The 14,793-nt window shown below is 43.6% G+C and overlaps 1 protein-coding gene across 2 annotated transcripts in view; it reads left to right on the forward strand.

Annotated features, from left to right (window-relative positions):
* The window catches only part of LOC115154626 (neuroligin-2-like), a 79,729-nt gene that overhangs the window by 59,966 nt on the left and 4,970 nt on the right, over nt 1–14,793 (forward strand). For both annotated transcript variants that reach the window (XM_029701066.1, XM_029701067.1), the window contains 4 exons: nt 9,637–9,822; nt 12,736–13,001; nt 13,153–13,306; nt 14,420–14,786. In XM_029701066.1, the coding sequence (XP_029556926.1) occupies nt 9,637–9,822; nt 12,736–13,001; nt 13,153–13,306; nt 14,420–14,786 (973 nt within the window). The remainder of the gene's footprint in view (nt 1–9,636; nt 9,823–12,735; nt 13,002–13,152; nt 13,307–14,419; nt 14,787–14,793) is intronic.

Here is a 14,793-nt window from a genome sequence, read left to right on the forward strand (position 1 = left end):
AGGAATGATAGATGGCGCTAAAAACAGGAAAATTCTTGAGGGAAACCTGTTTGTCTTCCAGAGATTTGAGACTGGGACAGAGGTTCACCTTCCAGCAGGACAATGGCCCTAAGCATACTGCTAAAGCAACACTTGAGTGGTTTAAGGGGAAACATTTAAATGTCTTGGAATGGCCAAGTCAAAGCCCACATCTCAATCCAATTGAGAATCTGTGGTATGACTTAAAGATTACTATACATCAGTGGAACCCATCCAACTTGAAGAAGCTGGAGCAGTTTTGCCTTGAAGAATGGGCAAAAAACCCAGTGGCTAGATGTGCCAAGCTTATAGAGACATACCCCAAGAGACTTGCAGCTGTAATTGCTGCAAAAGGTGGCTCTACAAAGTATTGACTTGGGGGGGTGAGTAGTTATTCCTGCTCAAGTTTTCTGTTTTGTGTCTTATTTCTTGTTTGTTCCACAATAAACAATATTTTGCATCTTCAAAGTGGTAGGTATGTTGTGTAAATGAAATGATACAAACCCCCGAAAAATCTATTTTAATTCCAGGTTGTAAGGCAACAAATAAGGAAAAATGCCAAGAGGGGTGAATACTTTTGCAAGCCACTGTACTTGTTTATGAGCCTTCTGGATATGTGTCTTCCTGTTTCACCATAGGTTCCTTATTCTCAACAGTTTAACATATAAACAATATTTCACTACCCTGTAAAAACATATTTTTGAAGTATAAACGTGAAATGGGGCTGTCAATCTCATGTCGTATCCATCAAAATCCAAGGGTGGGTAAAAATTATTCCCAAGATTTGGTACAGAAAACCTTTAGTACCAAGACACTGGGCGGCATGTTAGAATGTTAAAGAAAATAACTTGGCCATGAAGTTTCAGTAGATTAGGAACTGATTCCATTGTAAATTCATACCACACAGTTATTATCACGTATACTCACTCTCCGGCCTCTAGGTCATCAGGCTGCTGATTATCACGCACACCTGTCACCATCGTCTCACACACCTGCGCCTCATGAAACTCACCTGGACTCCATCACCTCCTTGATTATCTTCCCTATATCTTTCCCTCCCCTTGGTTCTTTCCTCAGGTGTTATTGACTCTGTTTTCATGTCGGTGCGGTGTTTCTTTTATTTCTTAAAACACTCACTCCCTGAACTTGCTTCACAACTCTCAGCGCACTCCTTACAGTTATATTACTTCTTATTGACGTTCAACTTGTGAATGACAAAAAAAAAGATATAAATGAAAGCATGCTGAAAACAAATCTTTAAAAAAATGCAACTGTAACAGATGCCACAAACAAAATCCATATCTAGACAACCTGAGACTAACTGATTTATGGGAAAACACAAATATAAACACTTTTGTGTTTTGTCTGAATGATTGTTCAGTCGTGAATAGGACATTCAGCAGTATGATAAAGCACCTGAAAAAACATAAACTAGATTGTTGTATTATGTTTGTGTGAACATTGAAATGTGTGATGGAGACAGATATGGAAAATACATCCAATACAGCAGATAATGATATGCTCACCATTTTTTGTCTTTTTAACTACCATTTAACCCAATAGCAAAAATATAAGATACACATTTCAAAACTGTTTTTTTTAAGTGCTGAATAGAAAGAATAGTAGATGCTAAATATAATATTCCATGCAGTATTTGACTATAACTTGACATGCAATTGTTTTCATTATTTCTATCCTTGGCAGGTGAGCATGTTGAGAAATATTCCAGTCTTACAATCTCATTATCCTTGTAAAGAAAAGTATTGTAAAGCATTTGGCTACTTTAAAAACGTTGCATGGTGTTGTATGCCATTTCTGCCCTCCATGCAACACTACAAGATCGCCTTTTCTTATGTGACTTGTCAACTGATACAGTATCGCCTGTCTCTCTCCTTAAAATTCATCAGCTTACAATGTATCAATGACATTCAGATAATGAGTGGAATATATTGTTAGATATAACCCAGGTATTTCAGCAGTGCACTGTACACTATAATTCCAAATGGTAGCACGTATTGACTCTTTCTACTTTGTCCTATGATGTAATATTTGAAGCCACATCCACATATGATTTGGTTTTACCTTCCAACATAAATTGACTCAAATTGATACATTTATGAGGTAAAAATATAGAAATGTACAGTGTACAGCCATTATTAAACTATATTCATTAACTAGGCATTACATACTTTTGGTTCGTTACTTATCAGCTTTGAGCAGTTTGATTAACTGATAGTAAATAATATCAAAAGTAAAGTGAATATTGCATTTTGAAAAGCAGATACTTAGATTGAATGTGTATCCAAATTGAACAAGTTATTTGGTGCAGTGAATGTGTTTGTTGTACTCCGTCAATTGAAAATGTTGTTAGAGCTTTGAAACATGAGACATTTTGATGATCTGATTTAAGATTTTTGTGCTCAGAGTTGTGAAAATATTTCATATAAAAATTGCACTAAAGTGAACTTCCAAGGCTCTGTGAAGTCCAGCCGACTGCTTGTTGATTCCCCACTGGGCCAGGTGTGAATGCTCTGGGAGGCCTACCACCGTACCCAAACCGGCCTTGCGCAAATTGATTTTGTCCCCCCACACCAAACGTGATTATGACACGCAGGTTGAAATATCAAAACAAACTCTGAACCAATAAAATTAATTTGGGGACAGGTCGAAAAGCATTAAATATTTATGGCAATTTAGCTAGCTAGCTTGCAGTTTCTAGCTAATTTGTCCTATTTAGCTAGCTTGCTGTTGCTAGCTAATTTGTCCTGGGATATAAACGTTGAATTGTTATTTTACCTGAAATGCACAAAGTGCTCTAATCCACACATAAAACGGTCAACCGAATCGTTTCTAGGCTATTTCTTCTTTAGACTTTATATGGTGATTGGCATCTAACTTTCATAATTACCATGACGACCGACCAAACTCAGTTCAACTTTCAATCACCCACGTGTGTATAACCAATGAGGAGATGGCACGTGGGTATCTGCTTCTATAAACCAATGAGGTGATGGGAGAGGCAGGACTTGCACCACGTTCAGCGTCACAAATGGAACTGACTTCTATTTTAGTGCTTGGCAATGCAGACGCTCGTTGGCTCGCGCGAGAAGTGTGGGTGCAATAATTGAAAAACGTGTGTTTAAATTTATTTTGCCATGCTCGCACACGTGACGCAAGCGGTGTGGTCAGCATGTAAGCCTCGCCCCAACCGGTTTGATTACAATGTTGGATTTCAGCCCAGAACCCAAAACGCACCTCATTCAAAACAGTTTCAACAGGCCCCTCAACACCCCCCCCCCCCCATCTCATCTCCACCCCACAAAATGTATCAAATGGCACAATAGACCTTAGTTCCTCAATAGTCTAATACACTGCCCCTGATCAACGACACATCTTTGTCCCACAACTAACCAAGGACTCTACTTGATTAAAAGCACCAAGTCTTTTGTCTTACATATAGCCCAAAACACTACCCCCAGGATCACAACAAGCCCCTCACACCTGGGTACACACACACACAAACACACACACACACACACACGGCAGCAGAACGTACATCAAAGTCATCCATATGGAAGTAGTCAGATCAAAGGTGTTTACATACAACATGTGGCGACCACGTGGTTATCTAATTTAATGACCTGATTTGATCACCGCCTGCCACGCCCACCTCATGAATCATGAGGTGTGAAATACAGTTTTCACAGAACAAATCTTACATCAACTATTCACACACACTGACAGCTCTCTCCTTGGAACAGTGAACACTACAGGCTTTTACTGAGCCACTGTAATGGAGAACAGCACATCACTACTCCTAATTGGCACTCATAGCTCTGACTCCACTCATAGCCAATTGTTGTGTGTGTGTGTGTGTGTGTGTGTGTGTGTGTGTGTGTGTGTGTGTGTGTGTGTGTGTGTGTGTGTGTGTGTGTGTGTGTGACTCATTGCTCATAGTTCGTCATTAGAACACACAATTCAATCCCACACATACCAGGTCTGTATGATTATAAAGTTGCCTATTTAAGATATGCAAGCTACAATTAATTAATGATAATGGTTTCTCACCGTCTCCCCTGAAGAAGAAACATCAATCATTCACAATATAAGACTTGAGAATTTTAAACAACCATCCTATTGGTATGTGTGGTAGGGTATTACCCAGCAGCTGTGATGGTATGACCATGGTTCCAGTAGCAGGAAGGGGTAGTTTTTCATGAAGTGTTGTCTGGTGGATGCTTAGAGAGCTCTTCGTCTCATATTTTTCATTTCTGTTCAAATCACTCTCAATCTAGTGCTCTCTAGCCTTCATTTATGTCTCTCTCCCCTTTCTTTCTCTCTGCCAGATCTCTCCTTCTCTCGCTCTCCGAGGTTGAAGACTCTCCTCACAGTTCCTTGGCCATTACCTAAAGCGAGTATTGAATATGCATGAGTTCGGCCTCGTAAACTGCTGCTCTCAGCGCTAAAGTCGGCAGGAAGCCCAACTCGGCAGACAGGAAGAGTATGGAAAAGAAAACAGAGAGAGGGAGAGGGAGAGGGAGAGAGAGTGTCTGACTTATCTTAAATATTGGCAGATAACCATATTTCCTCTCCCTCTTACCCAATCAAAGACAGTGGGGAGAAGCTCATGTGAGCATGCAAGTGTCTCTGACTCTAAGTCCATGTGTGTGTGTCTAGATCTCTGTGACTGTAGCTCTGGCCAGTTGCCAGGCAACAGAGGCAGGCAGACAGCTCAGCACATGGATGCTATGAGAGCGGACACATCTTCACACCTCTGGCTCTGGCCAGCAGCACGGGTCACAGTTTAAGGGTCGTAGGGTCACTGAGTCACAGGAGGCCAAGAGCCTGTCCCTGACCACAATGATCCAAATCATTATGACACAGAGACACCACTCTGTCATCACTCTATAAACTGTCCAATCATCGGGCGAGCATTTACCAGTCAGCCAATCAGAGTGGGGCCACTGGGTGAAGACCGCCCAGTCCTCATTTGTTTAATCCATTCCCCTCTCTCTCTCTCTCTCTCTCTTTCTTTTTCTTTCTTTCTTTCTTTCTTTTTCTCTCTCTCGCTCTCTCCCTCTCTGCCTCCCTCTCTCTCCAGCTTTCTCTCGCTCAGGGGTTAGAGGTCAGATTGCTTTATTGTTTAGTCTTATTTTGGTCTCTTTTCTTTGACTTTGGTGCTGGGGGCAGTTAAGCAGCAGTGGATGAGTGAATAGCTGCATTTCATATGTCTTTGTCCCTTTGTCTCTCCCCAGGCCTCTCTCTCCCTCTCTCTGCCCTTTGCTCCTAACAAACAGGGCTACTGAGAATACAAAACCCTCTCCCAGAGCCATGGAAGGATTTCACCATATTTTCCCATGTAGTTCCTTGTACTGCAGCTTCTGGAGTGGTGTTATCCTTGACCTGCATGGTGTGGAATCATGGAGCCAGGATGGCATGCTCTGCTCAAGGACAATCAATTACACAACATTCTTAGCTATGATTCTGTTACTGACACCTTATGATCCATTTAATCTGCCTGTCAAGGTCATTATTCAGGCAATAATACAGTCTTTGGCAAAACGCTGTATAATATGTAAAATCACCATTCACAGAATGCCACTTCCTAGCTATCAATTCCCTTTTCATAAAGTCATGTCTTACACATGTCAGTTCACATGTAGGGGCTTTGTGCTCCTCTCCTGGTACAGTTGTAGCATGTCAGTACCACAGGTATTAATCACTGACGGCATTGTTTACAGTCCACCCATGCAGTAACTATTAAGTCCAAACTACCAATGAACCAGCAGACCGCGAGGCAGGCAGACAGACAGACAGACAGAGGCAGGCAGGCAGGCAGGCAGGCAGGCAGGCAGGCAGGCAGGCAGGCAGGCAGGCCGATGAGTGTGTGTATGTCTCGTAAAGCAGTAGTTAGGCCTCAGACCCACAGATAACAGAGTGCTGCTCTGCTACCAGTGTGCCCAGGGTTTTATGTGACAACACCAGCAACACCAATTAGCTGTCCAACACTGATATGGTGAAGGAGATAATGGGTTTATGAGGTGGTAAACATTTTAACATATATATATATATATATATTATATGTGTGTGGGTATATATATGTATGTATGTGTATATATGTGTATATATATATATATATATATATACATACACTGTTTGTGTGCATGCATGTGGGTGCCTGTGTTTATTTTGTGTGTGTGGGTGTGTGTGTGTGTGTGTGTGTGTGTGTGTACAGTGCCTTGCAAAAGTATTCATCCCATTTGCGTTTTTCCTATTTTGTTACATTATAACCTGTAATTTAAATTGATTTTTATTTGGATTTAATGTAATGGACATACACAAAATAGTCCAAATTGGTGAAGTGAAATGAAAAAAATTACTTATTTAAAATACAAAAAAGGAAAAGTGGTGCGTGCATTTTGTATTCACCCCCTTTGCTATGAAGCCCCTGAATAAGATCTGGTACAACCAATTACCTTCAGAAGCCACATAATTCATTTAATAAAGTCCACCTGTGTGCAGTCTAAGTGTCACATGATCTGTCACATGATCTCAGTATATATACACCTGTTCTGAAAGGCCCCAGAGTCTGCAACACCACTAAACAAGGGGCACCACCAAACAAGCAGCACCATGAAGACCAAGGAGCTCTCCAAACAGGTCAGGGACAAATTTGTGGAGAAGTACAGATCAGGGTTGGGTTATAAAGAAATATCTGAAACTTTGAACATCCCACGGAGCACCATTAAATCCATTATTAAAAAATGGAAAGAATATGGCACCACAACAAACCTGCCAAGAGCGGGCCGCCCATCAAAACTCACGGACCAGGCAAGGAGGGCATTAATCAGAGAGGCAACAAAGAGACCAAAGATAACCCTGAAGGAGCTGCAAAGCTCCACAGTGGAGATTGGAGTATCTGTCCATAGGACCACTTTAAGCCGTACCCTCCACAGAGCTGGGCTTTACGGAACTGTGTCCAGAAAAAGCCATTGCTTAAAGAAAAGAATAAGCAAACATATTTGATGTTTGCCAAAAGGCATGTGGGAGACTCCCCAAACATATGGAAGAAGGTATTGTCAGATAAGACTAAAATTTAGTTTTTTGGCCATCAAGGAAAACGCTATATCTGGCGCAAACCCAACACCTCTCATCGCCCCAAGAATACCATCCCCACAGTGAAGCATGGTGGTGGCAGCATCATGCTGTGGGGATGTTTTTCATTGGCAGGGACTGGGAAACTGGTCAGAATTGAAGGAATGTTGGATGGCGCTAAATACAGGGTAATTCTTGAGGGAAACCTGTTTCAGTTTTCCAAAGATTTGATACTGGGATGGAGGTTCACCTTCCAGCAGGACAATTTTTTTATTTTTTTATTTCACCTTTATTTAACCAGGTAGGCAAGTTGAGAACAAGTTCTCATTTACAATTGCGACCTGGCCAAGATAAAGCAAAGCAGTTTGACACATACAACAACACAGAGTTACACATGGAGTAAAACAAACATACAGTCAATAATACAGTAGAAAAATAAGTCTATATACAATGTGAGCAAATGAGGTGAGATAAGGGAGGTAAAGGCAAAAAAGGCCATGGTGGCAAAGTAAATACAATATAGCAAGTAAAACACTGGAATGGTAGATTTGTAGTGGAAGAAAGTGCAAAGTAGAAATAGAAATAATGGGGTGCAAAGGAGCAAAATAAATAAATACAGTAGGGGAAGAGTGTAGTTGTTTGGGCTAAATTATAGATGGGCTATGTACAGGTGCAGTGATCTGTGAGCTGCTCTGACAGCTGGTGCTTAAAGCTAGTGAGGGAGATAAGTGTTTCCAGTTTCAGAGATTTTTGTAGTTTGTTCCAGTCATTGGCAGCGGAGAACTGGAAGGAGAGACTGCCAAAGGAGGAATTGGCTTTGGGGGTGACCAGAGAGATATACCTGCTGGAGCGCGTGCTACAGGTGGGTGCTGCTATGGTGACCAGTGAGCTGAGATAAGGGGGGACTTTACCTAGCAGGGTCTTGTAGATGACCTGGAGCCAGTGGGTTTGGCGACGAGTATAAAGCGAGGGCCAGCCAACGAGAGCGTACAGGTCGCAGTGGTGGGTAGTATATGGGGCTTTGATGACAAAACGGATGGCACTGTGATAGACTGCATCCAGTTTATTGAGTAGGGTATTGGAGGCTATTTTGTAAATGACATCGCCGAAGTCGAGGATCGGTAGGATGGTCAGTTTTACGAGGGTATGTTTGGCAGCATGAGTGAAGGATGCTTTGTTGCGAAATAGGAAGCCAATTCTAGATTTAACTTTAGATTGGAGATGTTTGATGTGAGTCTGGAAGGAGAGCTTACAGTCTAACCAGACACCTAGGTATTTGTAGTTGTCCACATATTCTAAGTAAGAACCGTCCAGAGTAGTGATGCTGGACGGGCGCGGGCAGGTACGGGCAGCGATCGGTTGAAGAGCATGCATTTAGTTTTACTTGTATTTAAGAGCAGTTGGAGGCTACGGAAGGAGAGTTGTATGGCATTGAAGCTCGTCTGGAGGGTTGTTAATACAGTGTCCAAAGAAGGGCCAGTATACAGAATGGTGTCGTCTGCGTAGAGGTGGATCAGAGACTCACCAGCAGCAAGAGCGATGGCCCTAAGCATACTGCTAAAGCAACACTCAAGTGGTTTAAGGGGAAACATTTAAATGTCTTGGAATGGCCTATTCAAAGCCCAGACCTCAATCCGATTGAGAATCTGTGGTATGACTTAAAGATTGCTGTACACAAGGGGAACCCATCCAACTTGAAGGAGCTGAAGCGGTTTTGCCTTGAAGAATAGGCAAAAATCCTAGTGGCTAGATGTGCCAAGCTTATAGAGACATACCCCAAGAGACTTGCAGCTATAATTGCTGCAAAAGGTGGCTCTACAAAGTATTGACTTTTGGGGGGGGAGTTAAGCACGCTCAAGTTTTCCGTTTTTTTTCTTATTTCTCGTTTGTTTCACAAGAAAAAATATTTTGCATCTTCAAAGTGGTAAGCATGTTGTGTAAATCAAATGAGGTTGTAAGGCAACATAATAGGAAAAATGCCAAGGGGCGTGAATACTTTCACAAGCCACTGTATGTGTCTATATTGGAAGCATATGAAACGTGTCTCCTGTGCCTCTCCTAACGAGCTCTCTTTACTGCGTTCATTTAACGACAAGGGTATTAAAAATGAGTGTCATTGCTTTTATCAGATAATACAGTGCTTGACTAATTTGGCAAAGTTTCTGTTAAAGCACTTGAGGCTGCTAACGAGCTGCGGCCTCGTAAATACCCAGGCCACTGTCACCGGATGCTGCTGCCATCTTTGTTTGCGGAGAACAGAAAAAGACCAGGATGAAATATTTAATTATTTGGTATTCTCTCCTTGAATCTCTTCCCACTCCTCTTCAACCAACCCTCCTCTGCCTTCTCATTTCTTCCTCGCTCTCATTCTGCTCTCTTCCTACTCTCATTAATATTCCCTCTGTCATCGTATCACCCTTGTGTACCTCTCACTCTCCTATTCCTCGAATCACTCTTTACTTCTGTCTCACATGCCTCATCCCTCCATCTCTCCCTCCATCCCCCTCTCTCTCTGTCCTGCAGGGTTTCTGAGTACTGGGGACCAGTCAGCCAAGGGGAACTATGGTCTGTTGGACCAGATCCAGGCTCTGCGCTGGCTCAATGAGAACATTGGCCACTTTGGAGGAGACCCAGAGAGGATCACCATCTTTGGCTCCGGTGCCGGAGCCTCCTGTGTCAATCTGCTCATCCTCTCCCACCACTCTGAGGGTAAGGACCTGTCATCATCGTTTTAGTCATTAGCAACAACAGCAGCATAATCGTCATCGCCAACATCATCAAAAATATTCATCAGTCATCCTCTATAATGACAGCGATCTCATCATCACCGTCGTTGCTTTTAAAGCGCCTTGAGATTTATTTACTTGTATGTGACGTGTACTGAAATGTAACGTTTAGCTGCCAAGTACGGCCTACATGTAAACATGTAATAAACGGCTACTAAAACGAATCTAGGACAACAATCCCCACCGTCACTGTCAAACCTGTCATCGTTATCACAACTGCCATTTTCATCCTCACTACCATAGCAACATCCAAGATGATTTAAATGTACTTCAGGTGTGTGTCACAAAGGAAACCCAGAATGGTGTTCTTAAAGACAAACGTCCCTCTTGCCTCAGTTCCATAGTGTCTAACTGAGCAACAAGGTAGTATGGCATTGAACCCTGGGATGATGTGTGAATTTGAATGAGGTAAAGTATTATTGGATAAAACCTTGGGCCCGTGTGGATACGACTATCAGAAACATAGAATAGGTTTCGTAGAATCAGATCAATATGCACAAGACAGCCGTGTGAATTTGACTTTGGTATAGGAATAGGAATCTCAGTTTGTGTAGCTGTCTAAAGGAGAGACTGGCGTGTGAGTCAGGACTTTGGGACTGTGTTAATATGGATGTGTGTCTGTGCATGTGAGACAGGTGTTTGACAGAACTATAATGAGGACTGAAAATATGGATGTCTGTCTGAGCAGGAGAGAGCAGAGCTGAGCTGAGCTCAGGACTTGAGCCGCAGCTGAGACGAGTCTTAATTGATTTCACAGGGAGAGGAGCAGGGGAGCGGGCACTTGCAGAGGATGGGGACGGAATGGAGGGGAGGGGGTCTTAATTATTAATGACAGAATCTGCAGATGAAAACAGGGGGACAACAAGGCACTTTACATAACAGTGCAGCAGTGCTCTCCTCTCCTCTCTCTATCTCTTTATCTCCCTCTCTCTCTCTCTCTCTCCGTTTAACACAGCCACCAGTCAGTGTTAACGCCAACACGGCTGTGTGCCGGCATGTCGCCATTTTCTTGTCGCTGCCTCCGTATGTGAAGTGAGGAAATCAGCGGATTTGCCAAGCCTAATGTTTACAATGATTTAGTGGGGCTTTGGAGAGAGGTGGTGTACCTGGAACAGTGCTCCCTCCACATGTAATGCTTCACGGTGCCACGTCGGCGGCTCCTCCTCTGACGCTTCGTTTAAAGCACTCACTCTGTACCGCCTTAAAGGCCTCGTGAACAGCTAGTGACTGAGTCAGAGGGATAATGGAAAGAGTGAATGCTTTCTCTTTTTCCACATTTTTTTTACGTTACAGCCTTATTCTAAAATTGATTAAATAAATAAAAAAATTGCATCAATCTACGCACAATACAGCATAATAACAAAGCAAAACATTTTTATTTTTTTTGTAAATGTATTAAAAATAAAAAAACAGAAATACCTTATTGACATAAGTATTCAGACCCTTTACTATGAGACTCAAAATTGAGCTCAGGTGCATCCTGTTTCCATCGATCATCCTTGAGATGTTTCTTAAAACTTGATTGGACATGATTTGGAAAGGCACACACCTGTCTATATAAGGTCCCACTGTTGACAGTGTATGTCAGAGCAAAAAGCAAGCCGTGGCCGTGAAGCTCTGAGACAGGATTGTGTCGAGGCACAGATCTGGGGAGGGGAACCAAAAAATTTCTTCAGCATTGAAGGTCCCTAAGAACACGGTGGCCTCTGTCATTCTTAAATTGAAGACGTTTGGAACCACCAAGACTCTTCCTAGAGCTGGCCGCCCGGCCAAACTGAGCAATCTGGGGAGAAGGGCCCTGGTCAGGGAGGTGACAGAGCTCCAGAGTTCCTCTGTGGAGATGGGACAACCTTTCAGAAGGACAACCATCTCTGCAGCACTCCACCAATCAGGCCTTTATAGAAGAGTGGCCAGACGGAAGCCACTCCTCAGTAAAAGGCACATGACAGCACTCTTGGAGTTTGCCAAAAGGCTCCTAAAGGACTCTCAGACCATGAAAACCAAGATTGCACTCTTTGCCCTGAATGCTAAGCGTCACATCTGGTGGAAACCAGGCACTGCTCATCACCTGGCCAATACCATCCCTACGGTGAAGCATGGTGGTGGCAACATCATGCTGTGGGGATGTTTTTCCAGCGGCAGGGACTGGGAGACTAGTCAGGATCGAGGGAAAGAGGAACGCAGAAAAGTACAGAGAGATCCTTAATGAAAACCTGCTCCAGAGCGCTCAGGACCTCAGACTGGGGTGAAGGTTCACCTTCCAACAGAACAACGACCCTAAGCACACAACCAAGACAAGGCAGGAGTGCCCTGAGTCCATGAATGTCCTTGAGCGGCCCAGCCAGAGCCCGGACTTGCACCCGATCGAACGTCTCTGGAAAAACCTCAAAATAGCTGTGCCACGACGCTCCCCATCCAACCTGACAGAGCTTGAGAGGATCTGCAGAGAAGAATAGGAGAAACTCCCCAATTACAGATGTGCCAAGCTTGTAGCGTCATACATAAGAAGACTTGAGGCTGTAATCGCTGCCAAAGGTGCTTCAACAAAGTACTGATCAAAGGGTCTGAATACTTATGTAAATGTTATACTTCATTATTATTTTTATATAGATTTACAAACATTTCGAAACATGTTTTTGCTTTGTCATTATGGGTTATTGTGTGTAGATTGAGGGGGGGAAACTATTTAATCCATTTTGGAATAAGGCTGTAACGTAACAAAATGTGGAAAAAGTGAAGGGATCTGAATACTTTCCGAATGCACTGTATGTTCTACACTCAGGGATCTACACATTCTACACTACACTAAGTCCTCTGACCCTCTTGTGGCCCCCAGGGCTGTTCCAGAGGGCCATAGCCCAGAGCGGCTCAGCCATCTCCAGCTGGTCGGTCAACTACCGGCCCCTTATGTACACCAAGATCCTGGCTAAGAAGGTAGGCTGCAGCTACGGGGACACAGGCGACCTGGTGGAGTGTCTGAGGAGGAAGAGCTTCAGGGAGCTGGTGGACCAGGACATCCAGCCGGCCAGGTATCACATCGCATTCGGCCCTGTGGTGGATGGAGACGTGGTTCCCGATGACCCCGAGATTCTCATGCAACAGGTCAGACTCAGCCTCTGGCTCCAGTCACCATTAAAAAATACAAATATCTGGATTCCTCACAGTCTCTTATGTTAATGCAATTACTGTTGCTATAGCAGTGTCTTTTTCTTCCTCCATGTTCTGTGATGCTATGTGTGTGTGTTGCCACCAGGGGGAGTTCCTGAACTATGACATCCTGCTAGGGGTGAACCAGGGAGAAGGGCTGAAGTTTGTGGACGACAGTGAGGGGGATGATGGAATCTCTGCAGCTTCCTTCGACTACACCATCTCCAACTTTGTGGACAACCTGTATGGATACCCTGAGGGTGAGAGTTTGTTCTAAATGTCCTCATACACACAAACATGATAGTAGTTGTGGAAACAATACTCAATAGTCATACTTGAGTAAAAGTAAAGATACCTTAATAGAAAATGATTCAAGTAGAAGTGAAAGTCACCCAGTAAAATACTACTTGAGTAAAAGTATTTGGTTTTAAATGTACTTAAGTATCAAAAGTAAATGCATTTGCTAAAATATAGTTAAGCATCAAAAATTAAAGTTAAAGTACAAACCATTTCAAAATCCTTATATTAAGCAAACCAGACAGCACAATTTTCTGACGGATAGCCAGGGGCACACTCAAACGCTCAGACATCATTTTCAAACTAAGCATTTGTGTTTAGTGAGTCCGCCAGATTGGAGGCAGTAGGGATGACCAGGGATGTTCTCTTGATAAGTGTGTGAATTCTACCATTTTCCTGTCAGAATGTAACGAGTACTTTTGGGTGTCAGGGAAAATGTATGGAGTAAAAAATACATTATTTTCTTTAGGAATGTAGTGAAGTAAAAGTACAATTTGGCAAAAATAGAAAAAGTAAAGTACAGATGCCCCAAAAAACTACTTAAGTAGTACTTTGAAGTATTTTTACTGTAGTACTTTACACCACTGCATGTTAGACACCCCCACAGGAGCAGAAGTAATGCTCCAGTTACCCATGTGTGTTAAGAATAGATATATATTTTATTTTGCTATGGTTTAGTATGTCATTGCTGGCTATTCAAGGTCTCTCTCTCTCCCATCTCCTCCCCGTCTCTTGTTGCTCTCTTTCTATCCCCCTCTCTCTTTCTCTCCCCTCTGTCTCCCCCTTATCTATCTCTCTCTCCTCTCTCTCTGTGTCTCTCTCTCTGTCTCTCTCTCTGTGTCTCTCTCCCCTCTGTCTCTCTCCCCCCTCTCTCTCTCCTCTCTCTCTGTCTCTCCTCCCCTCTCCCCCCTCCCCCCCTCTCTCTCTGTATCTCCCCCCTCTCCCTGTCTCTCGCCTCTCTCGCTCTGTTTCTCCCCCCTTTCTCCCTCTGTCTCTTTCTCCCCCCTCGTTCTGTGTCTCTCTCTAATCTCTTTTGCTTGCTCTTTCTATTGCTCTCGGTCTGTCTCTGTCTCCAGGTAAGGACATCCTGAGGGAGACCATAAAGTTCATGTACACAGACTGGGCCGACAGGGACAACGGAGACATGAGGAGGAAGACCCTGCTGGCACTGTTCACAGATCACCAGTGGGTGGCGCCAGCGGTGGCCACAGCCAAGCTGCATGCTGAGTTCCATTCTCCTGTCTACTTCTACACCTTCCACCACCACTGCCAGACGGAGGCCCGGCCAGAGTGGGCGGACGCGGCCCACGGGGATGAGCTGCCCTACGTGTTTGGGGTCCCCATGGTGGGAGCCACCGACCTGTTCCCCTGTAACTTCTCCAAGAACGACGTCATGCTCAGCGCTGTGGTCATGACGTACTGGACCAACTTTGCCAAGACCGGGTCAGTA

Source organism: Salmo trutta, chromosome 19 (genome assembly GCF_901001165.1).
Source record: "Salmo trutta chromosome 19, fSalTru1.1, whole genome shotgun sequence".
NCBI classification, from domain to species: Eukaryota; Metazoa; Chordata; class Actinopteri; order Salmoniformes; family Salmonidae; genus Salmo; species Salmo trutta.